This window comes from Staurois parvus, unplaced genomic scaffold (genome assembly GCF_062004578.1).
Source record: "Staurois parvus isolate SC_StPar_1 unplaced genomic scaffold, SC_StPar_1.0 ptg002188l, whole genome shotgun sequence".
Lineage (NCBI taxonomy): Eukaryota > Metazoa > Chordata > Amphibia > Anura > Ranidae > Staurois > Staurois parvus.
The window spans coordinates 435,001-454,992 of record NW_028319984.1 but is presented as its reverse complement, the minus strand read 5'-3'; the positions used below and the strand labels follow the sequence as shown (position 1 = coordinate 454,992).

Below are 19,992 nucleotides of genomic sequence, written 5' to 3'. Positions count from 1 at the left end.
GCATACACCATAAAGCACCCCGCAGCCTCTCTCAGATCCCACCTGGTCCCCATGCCACATATGTCCCCTCTTCCAGGGGGCAATGCTGTCCCCCTAAAAAATGCTGCCCTAGGCAAATGCCTTGTTTGCCTTGTGGTAAATACGCCCCTGGTGGTGGTGAAGGGGGGGGGGGGATATTGGGGGTATGGAAAGTAATTAGAAAAAAGGCAGCGAGGGAATGTAGAAAAGAACAGCGAGTGGCAGCAAAGGTTTTATTTTAATGTTTAGAATGGCCCCTTTTAATTGCACTGCTGGAGCCGACAGTTTCATAGTTATAATCAGAACTAAAGCACATTGAAACATTTTGCACTTTGGAATTTAGATTGTATGTTACATACTACCCATTAAAGATTTCATATATAAAAGAGGCCCCTCCCCCTTTATTTTAAATGCTTGCGTATCCCAATGACCGCTAATGTTTCTAAGTCCCCGGTCACACTGGATGTGAATTGGCATGTCATGTGACTTGCAAATTGCATGCCAAGTCACACCCTATTGTCCACAATTAGAGCGATCATATCTGTGCGATTACGATTTGGTCAAAAAAGTAGTACATGCACTACTTTCGGTGCGATTTTCAGAGACATCTGTCAGATGTCTTGCAAACCGCACTTGAAATCCGACTTTGAAATTGTGCGACTTCACTGTAAGTCGCACAATTTCAAAGTTGGGTTTGGTGAAGCTGAAGTTTAAACTGCACAGATTTGCCTTCCCTGGTGCCTGCCTCCATTACCTTATCAACATGATAATGACATTTTGAAACAAAACATTTCTGTTTTCATTACATTTTATTGCCAGTGACATCATGACTGGGACTCTGTTCTTCTCATTTTCCTAAGGTGGGACAATATTTTTAAAGCTGTAGTTTAATATATATATATATATATATATATATATATATATATATATATATATATATATATATATATATATATATATATATATATATATTGCCCTGGTGCCTCCCTCCTCATGAACATGCGAATGAAAATGAAAAAAAAAACAAAAACGTTCGGTTTTCATTACATATCCAGCGACATCATCACTGGGGCTCTGTTCCGCTCTCTCTGCAATGCAGGCAGATCGTGGCTGGTGGGAGGGGCCGGCAGGGTGCCGTACATGGTTTCCTGAACACGTCACAGTGCCCTTCCTCAGTACTTCTCCAGAACCCTCAGTCCTAATTTAAGCATCGGGACAGCTCATGGGAGGAGTTATGCAAATATAAAAATGCCTTGATGTGTGGGTGTCCATCTGAAGGAGTGGGTGCTATATTTGCATGCAAACTACCCAAGCTAATGCCCACATGTTGAGCCGTCAGGATTGAAAGAACTGAAATCCAATGAAAGAGGGGCGGCCAGGGACAGTCAGGCTGGGGGGGGGGGGGGGGGGAAATCTAGCTGAAGTTGGACATTCTCCAGCCAGGAAATGAGGCGGGCTCTTCTCACTTCTTGTCCCAGTGACACACGTAAAGGGGTATTGATGGCGCGTAAAGGGTTAAAACCATAGGGCTAAGCCTTTGTACAACAGTGTTGGAAAGTCCAATTAAAGTCCAACGTGGAGACCAAGGAAAAGAAGGTCCTACAGTCTGCTTCACACTTGTGTCTGCTATCCAAGAGTTAGAAGTGGGCTCTAGACACAGAACACAAGCAGAAAAAGGGAAGCGCCACTTAAGTGCAGAAAACCAACTATTTTTATTAAGCTCCAAAATTGGCAACAAAACTGCACCTCGCTTATCACAAGGGTAAAGCGGCTGTAGTCCTGATCCCAGGATCCCACTGACCAGGACCACCGTGGAATTTGCCCAGTTTGAAAAGCGAGTTGCAGTTTTTAACGTGTGAGTTGCCAATTTATGAGCTTAATAAACATGGTTGGTTTGCTGCACTTAGGTGGCGCTTCCCTTTTTTCTGCTTGTCCCAGTGACACAACATGTGTCATCTAAGCAGGTGTCCCCTTACTGAAGATCTCTCCTTTATTCCTGTTTCCATCACACCATAAAACTTTGGCTTTCCCATCGCTTTTTGCTGTCCCTGTGATGATGGCCACTGGGACAAGTAAAGGGGGTGAATCTCACTAGTGGGGTACAGGCAGCAGCGCAAGTCTGCTAGAGGTTCTAACCCTTACAATCCATCTGAATATTCATTTTTTTTTTAATAAGTCTAGCTAGAGATGCACTTAAAAAGTATAAAAATGCTTTAAGCATCCTTGTAGGACGAGTATGGGACAACAGGAAGCGGCTAGTTGCTGGGTTGTCCTGCTTACCCATTTGACCTCAGTGAGCCAGACCAAGTATCCAGGATGAAGCATCTTTTTCACCACTAGATGTCCTCGGTCTTCCTGGTTGAAAGACACCCAGTGTCACTCAGCCAGGATGAAGACCGTAGGTAGTCATGGTCCCGCCCCTTGATGCTTTAAGCATCCTTGTAGGACGAGTATGGGACAACAGGAAGCGGCTAGTTGCTGGGTTGTCCTGCTTACCCACTTGACGTCAGTGAGCCAGACCAAGTATCCAGGATGAAGTATCTCTTTTTCACCACTAGATGTCCTCGGTCTTCCTGGTTGAAAGACACCCAGTGTCACTCAGCCAGGATGAAGACCGTAGGTAGTCATGGTCCCGCCCCTTGATGCTTTAAGCATCCTTGTAGGACGAGTATGGGACAACAGGAAGCGGCTAGTTGCTGGGTTGTCTTGCTTACCCACTTGACGTCAGTGAGCCAGACCAAGTATCCAGGATGAAGTATCTCTTTTTCACCACTAGATGTCCTCGGTCTTCCTGGTTGAAAGACACCCAGTGTCACTCAGCCAGGATGAAGACCGTAGGTAGTCATGGTCCCGCCCCTTGATGCTTTAAGCATCCTTGTAGGACGAGTATGGGACAACAGGAAGCGGCTAGTTGCTGGGTTGTCCTGCTTACCCACTTGACGTCAGTGAGCCAGACCAAGTACCCAGGATGAAGTATCTCTTTTTCACCACTAGATGTCCTCGGTCTTCCTGGTTGAAAGACACCCAGTGTCGCTCAGCCAGGATGAAGACTGTAGGTAGTCATGGTCCCGCCCCTTGAGCACCGCACCCTCCACTCAGTGTATGGATGCAGAGAGTGGTGCCAATGTAATCTGCGACATCCAGGACCGACGTCATCAGGTAGAAGCTTGAAGAGCAAAAAAACCCAGAACATAAGACTTGTCAAAAGAGGTCTAAAAAAGGTTAAAAGAATAAAAATTAAATATGGCTGGCAGGGGCCTCAAGGGGATGAGAACCTGGAGCTAGGATTCAGAAGACTAACAGCTAGGCAACTAGTATTTTCAGAAGGAGGTCATCAATGACATCAGTTACTCTGTATTGGAACAGTAAGCATTCTTATTTATTCCTCCGGGTTCTATTACAAGCCATCGCAGCAGAATTCACATCCATCCGCTGTAATGAGATGGATTCCGCCGCTGGCTGCCCAGGACGGTCCTGTTAGTGGCACAGAATAAAGCAGAAGACTGGAGCCAGTCCAAGTCGCTGTGCGGAGGAAATGAGAGCCAGATCATGGAGGGATGGCGGTGTTTATGCAATCAGCGTTATCTCTAATGAGGGGTAAAAATCGTTATTTCTGACATTTCCTGACAGTGCGGAACGCAGGTGATTCACAGACAGCAGACCGCCTTCTCTTAAAGGTATACTAATTTTTTTTTCTTTTAGGTCCTGCTAATCCAAGTGTCTGGAACAGAGACTGTGTGTTGCTCAGTAGCATCCAAACATCTTTCTCAGATTCCAGCGGTTCAATTTCCTTTAATGGAATGAAGAAAGGTAAAAGATGCACAATTTTTTATTTATGGTTTTCACCCTATTCTATACTTTTTTGTGCAGGTTATATACTTTTTGGAAATCTCTAGAACTTTCGAGTTGCCGTTCCAGTAAAGACATGAAATTGAACCTTTTCTGCCTTACCGCAGCCCGCGAGGAAGAGGAGGTCCCCGGAGAACAGGCAGTCCGGTCCGTCCCCAGACTTGCCATCCAGCACGTAGATCATGTGACCGACCGTGTGACCAGGCGTGAAGTAGGCCTGAAACTGCAGGCGCCCAACGGTAAGCTGATCCCGGTCAGATAACGCACTGCAGGGAAGAAAAAAAATGTCATTAAAGTGTGCCGAGTTATTTCTTCATTCTGTAGCTCACCAAAAAACTGGTCAAATTACACCCCAACTCACACATTGACCACACAGCCAATACCAAACTGCTATGGTCTGATAGTTTTTAATCTCTCACTGGTCTAATAGTCATCTTTGAAATACTTCCCTCCTCTGGCTCCCAGTACCTGAAATATGATAGTATGCCACCTTTGTGCAATGCAAACGAACCATGAAGATATCCACAGCAGAACCCTCACAACTGTGATATCTGCCATGCACAGGACTGTGTAGAGCAGATCCAGCCCGATACAAGATTTTACTTGGCCTCCAGCTAGGGTCAGTGGTGTATGCTCAATGTGCACTGACTGAGGGTTAAGGTCAGCAGAGGTGGTCTATGGTCCTCACTTCTGATAAAAAGGGGAACCCTGATGGGGAACCCGGTGTAAGTGGAGACGGATGGGGACACAGATTTGAGGACCCGGATGGGGACACAGATGTAAGGAGGGACCCAGATGGGGACACAGATGGGGACACAGAAGTAAGAGGGGGGTCCTGATGGAGACCCAGAAGAGGAGGGCCTGACAGGGACCCAAATGTTAGGTGGGCCCTGATGGGGACCCAGATTGTAAGGGGGTGGGCCCTGATGGGGACCCAGATTGTAAGGGGGGAGGCCCTGATGGGGACCCAGATTGTAAAGGTGGGCAGCTCTGATGGGGGCCCAGATGTAAGGGGGAACCCTGACGGGGACCCAGATTGTAGGGGGGTGGCCCTGATGGGGCTCGAGATGTAAGGGGGCGGCCCTAAGGAGGACCCAGATGTAAGGAGGGGGCGGCCCTGAGGGGGACCCTGATGGGGACCCAAATGTAAGGGAGGGCCCTGATGGGGACCCAGATGTAAGGGAGGGCCAGGATGGGCAACTTGATGTAAGGGAGGACTCTGATAGGGCCCTGACGTAAGGGACCTAACATAAGCAAGGGACTCCGGTGGGATTATTTTCAGCCTGCAAATATTTGTAAAATATATGCATGGTTCTTATACTTAAAAGTTTGGAGATCCCTGGTGTAGAGTATTGGAACAATGAGAATCCCATAGCGTTTGGATAAGTTGAGTATAGGATTTTATTTAACATGATGCAAAAGTAGAAATCGAACGTGTTTCTGTGTCTCAAGACAACATTTCATCGGTGCTTGTATGCTGATAACTTAATGGTCAGGAGACACTGTCACAGTCATACCACATCATTATGCTATCTGTTCTCTCTCTATAATTGCAGTCCAGCACCAATCTAAATCCACTGTCAATGTAAAAGGCCTGATGGAGTTTTGAGCCCCTGAAATGGGTTGGCTTTCTAATTTTGGATTGTGTTAAATAAAACCCTTCACTGGACATATCCAACCACCGCTATATTCTCATCCTCCAGACTGCTCTGGGGACCCGTTGTGTTACCCCCTATTGATGAACAGCCGCTTAACATTTTTGACCACTGGATTTAAAAACACACATCTATCTATGCAGAGGATTGTGTGAAGATTATATAAACATGGATTTCAGAGAATGCTAGAAAACCTAAAAATATATAAATATTTGAATTAATGCAAAGCTTGCCTTAACCCCTTTTTCACATCTGTGCGGTCCATGATTTGCGTGGGCACGGGAGCCTATTCATTTCAATGGACTCACGTGCCCCGGGACGCACAGGGAAGAAGTCCCTGCACTACTTGGGAAATCGCAGCCCACACGGGAACTGAGGTACCCAGTACTGTTGTGACTTCCAGTGCGGGCGGCGTGCCATTAGAATTAATGGCACCAGCCTGCGGGTCCCGCATTCCTCTGTGTGGGTGGTGTGGCTGCAGGTATTTGTGCGGGTCCTGCATTTCTCTGTGTGGGTAGTGCGTCTGCAAGTATTTGTGAGGTTCCTGCAGCGGCACCACCCGCACAGATGTGAACCAGGGGTAAAGGCAAGGATAGGTTTATTAACAGTATTTAGCTGGAGTTTCCCTTTAGGATACAATGGAAGAAATGCATAACGATACTAACATTCAGAGAAGAAGTAAGATAATTATTATATATTTAATATTTTTAAATTAAACTTTGGTAAAATCAGAATGGTCTATCACATCCCACCCATCCTCAGGATTCACGTACTGTGTCAGTTCTGGGATTTCATCAAAGGCGCTCCCATACACCCGGCATGACTTGTAATGTTTCTTCAAAGCTTTATTACCTCCACTATGATCCCTGCAGAGAAAGCATAAAAGATTGTAAGCGATATCAGAAAGTAGTGATGCTATTCTAAAACCGCAGCAGCAATCTTTTAACCTAAACATATTCACAGGCTTTGAAAAATAACAGTTTTACACCTAAAAAGAACCAGGCACCTCTCGTATTCTAAGTCTCCTCTCTTAAGTGGTTAAAATAAAGCAGACTTACCTTTAAAAAGGGAAAATTTATTTATTTACTTGTATTCTCTCCCTGTCTATGTAGGCGTGTTGGGCTGCAAGAAAGTCCATCTCCTGTCGGAGCTTAGTGCTGGTGTGAGCGGTTATAACAAAGGGCTTTGTTAAGCCCTGGTTCACACTGATGCGGTGCGGAATTCCCAGCGTTTTCTGTGCGATTTCCACACCGCATCACAATCGCACCCCGTTCATGTGAACCGCTGCGGGTGTGTATGTTAACACCCCGAAAGCGGTCCGCAAAACGCAGTGCAATGTGCAGAATTGGTTCGCATCGGTGTGACTACCCATGTGATCCGATTCTAGTGTGGATCAAAAAAAAGGGTCCTGCACCTTTTTTGGTACGGGTGTGGTGCGATTAGAGCCATACAAAATGTATGGCTCAGATCGCACTGCACACAAATCGCATGTGATTTGCACAGGAATGCGGTGCGGTTCCTGTGCAAATCACATGCAATATACCGCGCCACATATATGTGAACCCGGGCTAACTCACATTTTTACTCTCCACCAGAGAGGAAGCAATTTATCAGTCCTGACCTCAGGCAAATACATGTCAGCCTACATGGAGGCCTTACATTCTAACGCTGCATTCACATGTCTATGTACAGATAGTCAATACTACATCAAAGTTTTTTGAGAGTTTGCATATATGTATAGCCCTGGCCAAAAGTTTTGAGAATGACACAAATTAATTTTCACAGAGTCTGCTGCTTCAGTGTTTTTAGATCTTTTTGTCAGATGTTACTCTGGTATACTGAAGTATAATTACCAGCATTTCATGCGTGTCAGACTATTAATGACAATTTCATGAAGTTAATGCAAAGAGTCAATATTTGCAGTGTTGACCCTTCTTTTTCAAGACCTCTGCAATTCGCCCCGGCGTGCTGTCAATCAACTTCTGGGCCACATCCTGACTGATGGCAGCCCATTCTTGCATAATAAATGCTTGGAGTTTGTCAGAATTTGTGGGGGGTTTTTTTTGGGGGGGGGGGGGTTTGCCCGCCTCTTGAGGTATGACCACACGGTTTCAATGGGATTACAGTCTGGGGAGTTTCCTGGCCATGGACCCAACATTTCAATGTTTTGTTCCCCAGGCCACTTAGTTCTCACTTTTGCCTTATTGCAAAGTGCTCCATCATGCTGGAGAAGGCATTGTTCATCACCATTGTCCTTGGATGGTGGGAAGAAGTTGCTCTCGGAGGAAGGTTTTGTACCATTCATTATTCATGGCTGTATTCTTCAACAAAATTGGGAGTGAGCCCACTCCCTTAGCTGAGAAGCAACCCCCCACAGATGAATGGTCTCAGGATGCTTCACTGTTGGCATGACACAGGACTGATGGTAATGCTCACCTTTTCTTCTCCAGACAAGGTTTTTCCCAGATGCCCCAAACAATCGGACAGGGGATTCATCAGAGAAAACAACTTTTCCCCAGTCCTCAGCAGTCTAATCCCTGTACCTTTTGCAGAATATCAGTCTATCCCTGATTTCTTTGCTGGAGAGAAGTGGCTTCTTTGCTTCCATTCTTGACACCAGGCCATCCTCCAAAAGTCTTCGCCTCACTGTGAATGCAGATGCACTCAGACCTGCCTGCTGCCATTCCTGAGCAAGCTCTGCACTGGTGGTGCCCCGATCCCGCAGCTGAAACAACTTTCTGAGATGGTCCTGGTGCTTGCTGGACTTTCTTGAAGCCTTCTTCACAACAACTGAACCTCTCTCCTTGAAGTTCTTGATCAGAAAAATGGTTGATTTTGGTGCAATCTTAGTAGCAGCAATATCCTTGTCTGCGAATCTTTTTTTCTGCAAAGAAATGACTGCGCGCGTTTCCTTGCAGGTAAATGAACATTGGTGTCATTCTCAAAACCTTTGGCCAGGGCTGTAGCATGATGTACTCCAAATACTCCCAATTCTAGCTCTAGTTTTTTAGGGCATTCACATGATATTTCTGATTGGGAAACTTGTCTGCTGTTTGTGCCTTCTACAACAGAGAATACAAGTAAATAAAAGCACACACAACTAAAGCTAAGAGCAGTGGCTGTACTTTTGTAACTATTAAATGTACATCTATAGCCCAAACCTAAAAGTAAAAAGTGGAGGTTCAGATGCTTAAAAATGTCTGTTGCTGTCTGCTTAAAGAATATGCATTTAAAGTTGAACTTCGAGCACAAAAAAAAAAAACCCCACACACTAATATATATATATATATACACACACACATACACACACTATACACATGTGTATATATACAGTTGTGACCAAAATTATTCAACCCCCAATGCTGTAAAGGGGTTTAGGGACTATAGTGTACATTTGGAATTGTATTCAGAATCAAATCCTACAAGGACGTTGTAACTACCCAAATGCAACTAAAATGACATCAATTGTTTATGTAATACAGTAGTAAATGGTTCTTATGTGGTTTCTTCATTGCCACAATTATTCAACCCCTTAAAGACTACCACTCTGAAGAACAGAGGTTCATACAGGTGCTTTCCATCAGGTATTGAAAACACCTGTGGATGTCACCGAGCAGCAATCAAGCATAATAAGCACCAATTAGGCAGCTTTAAAATGACTGTGATACTCAGCTCCTTCTAGACATTTACTGGTGTGGTTACAAACATGGTGAAGGCAAGAGAATGGTCCAGGAAGACAAGAGAAGAGGTGATTTCTCTTCACAGGAAGGGCAATGGCTATAAGAAGATTGCAAAGATGTTAAACATACCAAGAGACACCTTAGGAAGCATCATTCGCAAATTCAAGGCAAAGGGCACTGTTGAAACGCTACCTGGTCGTGGCAGAAAGAAGATGCTGACTTCGACTGCTGTGCGCTACCTGAAGCGTAGAGTGGAGAGAAGTCCCCGTGTGACTGCTGAGGAACTGAGAAAAGATTTGTCAGATGTGGGTACAGAAGTTTCAGCCCAGACAATAAGACGCACACTGCGTAATGAAGGCCTCCGTGCCAGAACTCCCAGGCGTACCCCCTTGCTGTCTCCAAAGAATAAGAAGAGTCGACTGCAGTATGCCAAAAGCCATGTGGACAAACCACAAAAGTTGTGGGATAGTGTTCTGTGGACTGATGAAACAAAATTAGAACTGTTTGGGCCCATGGATCAACGCTATGTTTGGAGGAGGAAGAACAAGGCCTATGATGAAAAGAACACCTTGCCTACTGTGAAGCATGGTGGAGGGTCAATCATGCTTTGGGGCTGTTTTGCTTCTGCAGGTACAGGGAAGCTTCAGCGTGTGCAAGGTACCATGAATTCTCTTCAGTACCAGGAGATATTGGATGGAAACGTGATGCAGTCCGTCACACACCTGAGGCTTGGGAGACGTTGGACCTTTCAACAGGACAATGATCCCAAGCATACCTCCAAGTCCACTAGAGCATGGTTGCAGAGGAAAGGCTGGAACATTTTGGAGTGGCCATCGCAGTCACCAGACTTAAATCCGATTGAGAACCTCTGGTGGGACTTAAAGAAAGCAGTTGCAGTGCGCAAGCCTAAGAATGTGACTGAACTGGAGGCCTTTGCCCATGAAGAATGGGCGAAGATACCCGTAGATCGCTGCAAGACACTTGTGTCAAGCTATGCTTCACGTTTAAAAGCTGTTATAACTGTAAAAGGATGCTGTACTAAGTACTAAGATTGAATGTCACTTGGGGGTTGAATAAAACTGATAATGCTGTGAGCACAGAAAAGACATTTGTGGTTATTTCATTATAACTGTTATGTTATATTTGTCTGACCTACAAGTGCCTCTTTAATGTAAATGTAAGCAAGATGACTGAATGATCAAAAGCAATGTCAAACTGGCCAAAACACTCAATTTCAGTGGGGGTTGAATAATTTTGGTCACAACTGTATATATATATAAATATATAATGTGTGTGTGTGTGTGTATATATATATATATATATATATATATATATATACACACATACATACATACACACACACACATATATACACACACATATATATATATATAAAGCACACCAAGACTCAAGAAAAATAAACATGAAAAATGAATTTAGACAATGTCTGATTACCCTAGAGTTTAGCTTTAATTAAGTAAACACATAATTATAGTTCCAGGGATGGCTTCTCAACTAAAATGTCAGTCATTTGTTGGTCATTATCTTTGTCCAAGTTTACAATTCTGCATTCTGAGGAATCCAGAAAGCAGCTTTGTGTCCTATCCCAAGACAAAAGTAAAAAAAAATGCCTCTGTTGGAGAATAAACAGACATGCCCGAAAGGCACAGGAGGAGGAAGAAAACGAAAACTAATAAAAGATGCATCCAGCAGTCTACAAGTTTAGGTGTGTAGGTAGTTAAATCCATGAATGTAATACATATTCAGAAAGCGACATTTCCTACTGCTGAGAACTCGCTGACAGCAAATTGAGCAGAACAACAGGACTTTCTAGTTCTTGCACTCAACACTTAAGGGCAGGTGTTAAAATAAAAATAATAATTACAGCCCAAACAAATGTGCTCTTTGTGGAGAGCTGTGATTGATTTTCCCCTGCCAGCAGCAGAACACGATTATACTCTAGCATTAGTTGCAGGAGCAGTCTTTGATCGCTTTAAAGGTCAGAGTGACAATTTAATGTCTGTGGAGGAAGAGATGAGAGGACGATGAAAGTAAAAATAGGTCAGCATCGGAGTGTTCAGATGTAAAACATGTTAAAGTGGAAGTCACAGCAATTTTGGCCACCTGTAGCAATCCTTTTCCCTGATCTAGGAGCGAAACATATGGGGACATCTGACCATCACATCTATTTGAGCTTCTCGGACATCCCATTCCAAAAAGGCTATAAAGCCTTTACAAGTTTTTGGTGTGCCAATTTTGGTTTTTGGTGTGAAATTTGAACCACTTTGACCATTTGTAAGTTCGGGTACTGATGATGGTTGAGAAGGGTGTTGAGTAGAGTTGAGGTGCAGGCCAAACTCATCAAACCATAATGAGTTGGCTTTGGGCCTATTCAACCATTCAGTCATTGTAAGGTCAGGAAACGATGTTGGATGAAAAGACTTGGCTCAAAATCGGTGTTCCAAGTCATCTCAAAGTTGTTCAGTAGGGTTGAGGTTCAGGCTCTGTTCAGGCCAATCCCATCAAACCATGTCCTCATGGAGTTGGCTTTGGGCCCATTCAGCCAAACTAATATTTGTGAGGTCAGAACTGATGTTGGATGTGAAGACCTGGCTCAAAATTGTTGTTCTAGGTCATTTCAAAAGTGTTCAGCGGGGTTGGGGTCAGGGCTCTGTGCAGGCCTAGCTCATCAAGCCTGTCCTCATGGAGCAGGCTTTGGGCCTATTCAACCACAAGACCATTGATGAGATCAGGAACCAATGCTGAATGAGAAAACTTGGTTTAAAATTGGTGTTCCAGGTAATCTCAAAGTTTTTCAGTAGGGTGGAGACCAGGGCTCTACGCTACCACTTGAGTTCCTCCACTCAAACAACGTCTTTATGTAGATTTTGGTAGAGAATGGGTCAAAATCGGTGTTCCAAGTCATTTCAAAGGTGTTCAGTAGGGTTGAGGTCAGGGCTCTGTTAGGCCAAACTCATCAAACCATGTCCTCATGGAGCTGATATTTGTGAGGTCATTTTAGGAGAACATTTGTCAGGAACCAATATTGGATGAGAAGACCTGGCTCAAAATTGGTGTTCCAAATCACCTCAAAGAAGTTCAGTAGGGTTGAGGTCAGGGCCGGTCACTTGAGTTCCTTCACACCAAGCAATGTTTTTACATAGATTTTGGTTGAGAAGACATTGTTAGCTTCTTCAAATTCATTCCTAAGGCTAGCCATACATTATACAATTTTATGCATTTTTTTGCGCAATAATATGAGATCAAACCTAAACACTTTCAATTGGTATGCAATCAGACAGGCCCTTGCACTATATAGCTGAAGGTAAATCCAAAGGAAATTGAACAAGATAATTGCATATTGTAGGGCCAGCTTAAGGTGTTCTTTAGGGTTGACGTCAGGGCTCTGTGCTGGCCACTTCTATTCCTCCACCCAAACTCATCAAACCATGTCTTTATGGAGATGTTGGTTGAGACCTAGCTCATTTCACATCATCCCTAAGGTGTTCAGTAGGGTTGAGGTCATGGATCTGAGTATTCCACTCAAGTTCTTCCACACCAAATATTATCCTTGTGGAGCTAGCTTTGTGCAAAAGTGCAGTTATGCTGGAATTGAATATGGATTTCCCCAAACTGTTGCCACAAGGTTTCAGTTGTCTGAAATGTCTATGTATACTGCAGCATTAGCTATACACTTCACTGGACACACCTGAACTCATTCATCATGAATTGTTGGGGTCCTCATACTTTTGGTCATGCAGTTGTTGTGATGGTCAAGAGTCCACAAACTCTTGGGACATATAGTACATACCATTCACTAAATCTGTTACCCAGCCTGGGTAGCAGTTCCCGTGAACCGTAGCAGTGGCACCACAATAGAATATTGTGAATTCTGGCACTTGTGGTGGCCTTCAGGGCACCAGCTTACATAGGAGGTGGAACAGTTTATGAACATGAGCACCTATGACTCTGCCCATAAAGGCTGATTTATAGCTTAATACGACCCTATGTACTAACCCCCCCTTTCCCTGTTGAGTCAGAGCTAAAACTCAGCAATTACCTTGAGCTTTACTGATTACAGGGCAAGAGGTCTGCGTCAGCAAGGGGGTGCCTGAGATCTCTGCAGAGAGACCACAGCTTCCACATACGGAGCAAGAGCCCTACCCTGCAGTATGCCGTAAGTGCACAGGCTTTTCTACTCAAGCTTGGGCTGCTTTTTAAAGAAAATTAGCTACTAAACTTTGCACACTTTTTGCTTTGAGGTCTTTGGAATGTATTTAACTGGTTTACCGGATATTCAACTGGGGTGTGCCAAGACCCCCTGCATAATAATATTTATCAATTAATAATTTCCCTCAATCGTGAAGTTGTGGTGTTCAGTGCATTTTTGGAATTTGGCTGTTGGTATCTCGCTGTGGTTCACACATCTCTAATTTCACAGCATTGATACATCAATGAAAGATGTCAGAGATGGTACATACCAGTGTTTATGGGTACAAAGTATTGCTTCCAGAGTGACACCTTCTCGGTCCAGGTATGTCTATAGAAAAAAAAAAAGTTACAAAGTTAGAATGTCTGATATAAAAATTGGTTTAGAAATAATTTGTTTTCAGATCTTAAACACTTAGGTTGGGTTCACACTGTAGGCCATGAGTTGTTCTTCACTGTGTTGAAGAAGCCTGTTCATTGAAATGGGCTGGCTAATGCATCATAAAAGGGGCATGCATTACTTTTTGTAACACCCCCCCTCCTCCAATGCAGGGTATTGCATTACTATGTGTTGTGGTGCACTGCAATTCACAGACATTGGGTAAGGTGCAGAGGGATGCCATCAAAAGTGAATGGCACCACAGCCCACTGATGCAGTTTTTCATGTTTCTACAATGCAACGGTTTGAATTGTCATAAAGTTGTTCTAACGAGAGAATTTATTGCTATAGATAATCCCCAATCGTTGGTCTGGATCAGGTGATGATCTAATGACTAGAAGGCACAGAGAGACAGACACCGTTGACTGAGGCATCCATGGGAGTTAACATGCTTTAGAACTGTAATCAATTGCCTTGTTTTCCCCCCAATATGCCAACACAGGAGGTGTCTGCAAGTCATTGAAGGACATGGAAGGTTGTCCATAGTAGTAGTAATAGTGTGTATTTAGGGACCCCCCCCCCCCACCACCACCACTTTGCCAAAGCATTCAAGGTGCAGCTGCTGCCGCCAGCCATTGCTGAAACCCTCTGCACACTGCGGCCACCGTTCCTGCTGCCCATCAGGTCTGCGAAGGGCAGCTGAAGTTCGGAGCAAGGGAAGATTTTCCTCATCTACTCCTTGACACACAGCACAGCCAAGGGAGGACTTCCCCCTAACCCCTGGGGAAGATGATTTGAACTGGGGGGGGGGGGGGGGATATGTACCAAGGGAGGACGATCTGCATAGGGGTGGGGGGGATCTGCAATGGAGGTGGAGGGAGATGTACTAAGGGTGGAGGGAGACCTGCAATGGAGGTGGAGGGAGACCTACAATGGAGGTGGAGGGAGACCTGCAATGGAGGTGGAGGGAGACCTGCAATGGAGGTTGATGTACTAAGGGGAGTGGGGGAGATCTGCAATGGGTGTAGAAGGAGCTGTACTAAGTGGGACTTGTATTCAGGGAGGGGGAGATCTGCGCTAGAGGAAGATCTGTATTTGGGGAGGAGGGTAAAAATGTGTTCTGGGGGGTGGGGGAATATGTACTCAGAGGGAGCTGTACTAAGGCGGCGGAGAAGTACTTGTATTAAGGGAGGGGGAAGTCTGAGCTAGGGAAAAGATTTGTATTAGGGGAGGAAGGTAAGGATTTGTACTGGGGATGGGGGGGGGGGGGGGGGGGTTGCTGTACAAATGGGGCAGGGCGGGAGGAGTTCCATATTGGTTCTGCACCCTGTGCTGTATTTTTCCTATTTTTCTCTGGATGCCCAAAGCTCCTGCCCAAAAAGGTTCACATATATGCATTTTGTGTTTGATGCTTTCTCCAGTGCTTTTTGCAGTTTGTTTTGCGCTTTACTACATGCATTTTTGATGTTTTTGTGTGTTAAAAAGTGGAATTTTTTTTTGTTGCTGGGCAGAATAAAAATGCAAAAACGCAAAACGCAGCAAAAACGCACTACCATACATTTCAGCAGATTCTCCATTGAACTCTATTGTAGCAAATATGCTACTTTTAAACAAAAGTCTACCACCCTTTCCAAAAACTCAGCAGCTCACAAATGTATAGATGTGAACGTGGCCCGTAGGGAACCATGGTAAATGAACTGTAGTGCGTTTCTACAAAAAGCACTAAAAAAAAAACAAAAAAAAACACATTAGTGTGAACAGAGCCCTAATGTCAGAATGCCCGCTGTGCTATCACAGTCCCATTATAAGATACTGAGCACCGCTATTACTAGTATTAAAAAGAATTTAATTACAAATTCCAGTATATATGCGGTCCTTTGCAGACACTATCATTTTCATGCAAAACAATTAATATACACATATTTGGGATATGGATTTTTTTTTTTTTTTTTTTACCAAAGGCATGTAGCAGAATACATTTTGCTCTAAATGTATTTATAATTTTTATTTTTTATGGGCTATGTTTTATATATATTGCTTTTTTTTTTTAATTTGGTCTTTTTTTCGTTTATAGTCCAAAAAAAAAACAAAAAAAAAACAATGGTTGTAAAATACCACCAAATGAAAGCTCTATTTGTGCGAAAAAAAAAAAAAAAAAAAAGATCGGAAATTAAAATTTTCAGTTAAAGTACTGCAGTGCTGTATAGCAAAAAATGGCTTGGTCATGAAGGGGATAAAACCTTCCGGAAGGCAAGTTGTAACTTGATGGCTAGGTGTCATTTTTTTTTTTTACCAGATTTATGCAATTCTCCTGAACCCTGAGCTTTTTTTCTACAATCCCTAAAACCTTTGTTATAGACTTGGATGTGGTGCCAACTTTTACTAACCCTCTGGGCCAGAAGTCCAACCTTTCACCACCTGCTGACAGCTGAATGAGTGACCTTAAATATTCTCTTTAAGTCCTACTAAGTCTTCTCCGCAAACTCCCCAGACATTCATTAAATCGTCTTTATTTTGCATTTATGCTCAGTCTTCTTTCATCGCAGCCTCGGTGTGGCCCCTGGCCCCCTCCGCTCCATTCATCTTCGCCTGCCTTTCATCTGCTGCTCAGTGGCAGGCCCCTTCCTGCTCCCGTCTCCAAGCTCTGTGTTTATCCTGATTAAACAGAGAGGATAAAGAGTACAAAGCTGGGAGAGGAGGCAGAGGCTCTCCACAGTCCCATCCAAAAATAACAGCCGTGAGCCCGGGGTGGGTGTCGCTGGGCCGCCGCTGCGGAGATCAGAGGACAGGAACAGGTCTGAGTCCATTACAGATGTCCCCAACTTCCTCCCTCCAATAAGGAGCCCCCCCCTTAGGATGAGACCGAGATCCAGATTATGGATCAGCGAAGGATAAATTTCTTCACGCTTTCATCCGGCTATTCCGAGAATCCGCAACGACGCGGCGCGTCGTGACGCAGGATTATTGTAATTCGGATCTCTAGGGAGTCGCTTTGAGGTTACCGTTCGAGATGGAGAAACCTGAAAAACCCACAATACATTTATTACCTTTATTAAATAATATATACAATACATTGGTATTTGGACACATAGGAATTTTTATAGAACATTTATATATGGACATGAGGCTTTATAGGAAATTTATTTTTATAGGATATCAAAATCATGTATACGTGTGCACTAGAGCTGCTATTTTAAATGCTTTGAAATGTGTTTGAACTTGAGGAAAAACTTGGAGAGACGTGAACTGAGCATAAAGTAATTTTTTGCTGAAGTGCTGTGTGTGTGTATATATATATATATATATATATATATATATATATATATATATATATATATATATATGTATATATACACACACACACATACATACATATACACACACACACACACACACACACACACACACACATATATACATACACACACATATGTATACACACATACATACATACAGTTGCAAGAAAAAGTATGTGAACCCCTTGGGATTACGTGGAGTTTTGCATGAATTGGGCATAAAATGTGCTCTGAACGTCATCTAAGTCACAACAATAGAAGAACACAGTCTGCTGAACATAATACTACACAAACATTAGATGTTGCCATGGTTTCATTGCACATAACATGTAAACATTCACAGTGCAGGGAGGAAAAAGTATGTGAGGCTCTAGCTTAATGACTTCTCCCAGAGCTAATTGGAGCCAGGAGTCAATGCCTCCCAGAAAAGAGCTCTCAGAAGACCTACGATCAAGAATTGTTGACTTGCATGAAGCTGGAAAGGGTTACAAAAGTATCTCCAAAAGCCTTGATGTTCATGTGTCCACGGTAAGACAGACTAGCAACAGTGCTAAACTTTCTCCATTTGTAGACACTCTCCCTAGACGTGGTCGTCCTGTAAAAATGACTACAAGAGCACAGCGCAGAATGCTGCATGAGGTAAAGAAGAATCCCAGAGTGTCAGCTAAAGACCTACAGAAATCTCTGGCACATGCTAACATTTTTGTTGACACATCTACAATAAGGAAAACATTAAAGAAGAATGGAGTACATGGGAGGACACCACGGAGGAAGCCATTGCTGTCCAAAAAGAATATTGCAGCACGTTTGAAGTTTGCAAAAGAGCACCTGGATGTTCCACAGCACTACTGGCAAAATATACTGTGGACAGATGAAACCAAGATTGAGTTGTTTGGGAAGAACACACAACACTATGTGTGGAGAAAAAAAGGCCCAGCACACCAACATCAAAACCTCATCCCCACTGTAAAACATGGCGGAGGGAGCATCATGGTTTGGGGCTGCTTTGCTGCCTCAGGGCCTGGACGGATTGTTGTCATTGATGGGAAAATGAATTCCAGAGTTTATCAAGACATTTTGCAGGAAAACGTACGACCATCTGTCCGCCAACTGAAGCTCCGCAGAGGATGGGTGATGCAACAGGACAATGACCCAAAGCATACAAGTAATTCAACAAAACAATGGCTGCAACAGGACAGAATACACCTTCTGGAGTGACCCAGTCAGAGTCCTGACCTCAACCCCATTGAAATGCTGTGGCATGACCTTAAGAGAGCGATTCACACCAGACATCCCAAGAATATTGCTACACTGAAACAGTTTTGTGAAGAGGAGTGGTCCAAAATGACTCCAGATCGTTGTGCAGGTCTGATCTGCAACTACAGGAAACGTTTGGTTGAGGTTATTGCTGCCAAAGGAGGGTCAACCAGTTATTAAGTCCAAAGGTTCACATACTTTTTCCTCCCTGCACTGTGAATGTTTACATGTTATGTGCAATTAAAGCATGGCGACATCTAATGTTTGTGTAGTATTATGTTCAGCAGACTGTGTTCTTCTATTGTTGTGACTTAGATGACGTTCAGAGCACATTTTATGCCCAATTCATGCAAAACTCCACGTAATCCCAAGGGGTTCACATACTTTTTCTTGCAACTGTATCTTAGAATATACAATGTGGCCCCTGTACTGCCAAGTTTGGGGTCCCTTTCTTACATCCCGCCCTAGATGGGTGCACGCCCGTCTTCTCTTACACATCTATGGCCTCTTATACACAATATTTATTGCAAAAATAATACAAATTTTATGGCAAACAATCACCAACACTCCACAACAGATTCCCACATCGAGGTATAAGCGGCTTAGAAACAAATGAATATTTCCGAAGATGAACTGCGGCACTCTGTGACGCCAAACATTGGATACATCACCTGCCTGCAGACGCCGAACATCGGATACAATGCCCCCCCCTGCCTGCAGATGCCGAACATCGGATACAACATCACCTGCCTGCAGACGCCGAACATCGGATACGATGACACCCTGCCTGCAGACACTGAACATCGGATACGATGACACCCTGCCTGCAGACGCCGAACATTGGATACAACGCCCCCCTGCCTGCAGACGCCGAACATCGGATACAACGCCCCCCTGCCTGCAGACGCCGAACATCGGATACGATGACACCCTGCCTGCAGACACCGAACATCGAATACGACGACACCCTGCCTGCAGACGCCCAACATCGGATACAAGGACACCCTGCCTGCAGACGCCCAACATCGGATACAAGGACACCCTGCCTGCAGACACCGAACATTGGATACAACGCCCCCCTGCCTGCAGACGCCGAACATTGGATACAACGCCACCCTGCCTGCAGACACCGAACATCGGATACAACGCCCCCCTGCCTGCAGACGCCGAACATCGGATACAACGACACCCTGCCTGCAGACACCAAACATTGGATACAACGACACCCTGCCTGCAGACACCGAACATCCGATACAACGACACCCTGCCTGCAGACACCGAACATCGGATACAATGTCCCCCTGCCTGCAGACGCCGATCACAAGTCAGCACACGCCAGGCGGCAGATCTGCTCCATTCACAGGACACGGACCGACAATCTCTGTATGAACAGGTTTTTGCCCTGCGGGCTACAAGACTCCATACTTGGCATATATAAAGCTTCTAATTATTGCGAAAAATCATCCAGGAGCCAGGCCTTCTGAACACGGGGAAGATCATCTCTGAGTTTCTAAGTCAGATAGAGCTCCACCTCATTTCCTGGCTGGAGGACACCCAACATCATCTAGCACTTTCCTGCCCACCCCAACTGTCCATGGCCCCGCCCCTTTCATTCTTTGGGTTTCAGTTCTTTCAGTCACGGATGTTCA

The 19,992-nt window shown here is 44.4% G+C and overlaps 1 protein-coding gene across 1 annotated transcript in view; it reads right to left on the bottom strand.

Moving 5' to 3' along the window:
• Positions 1-3,969: 3,969 nt before the first annotated feature.
• LOC149431655 (putative thioesterase PNKD) overlaps positions 3,970-19,992 on the bottom strand; it is a gene marked incomplete at its 3' end in the record, with an annotated part of 150,393 nt that continues 134,370 nt past the window's right edge. The window contains exons 4-6 of the mRNA XM_089665428.1: positions 13,684-13,742; positions 6,296-6,388; positions 3,970-4,133 (exon numbers count right to left, since the gene is read on the bottom strand). Coding sequence (XP_089521554.1) covers positions 3,970-4,133; positions 6,296-6,388; positions 13,684-13,742 — 316 coding nt within the window. The remainder of the gene's footprint in view (positions 4,134-6,295; positions 6,389-13,683; positions 13,743-19,992) is intronic.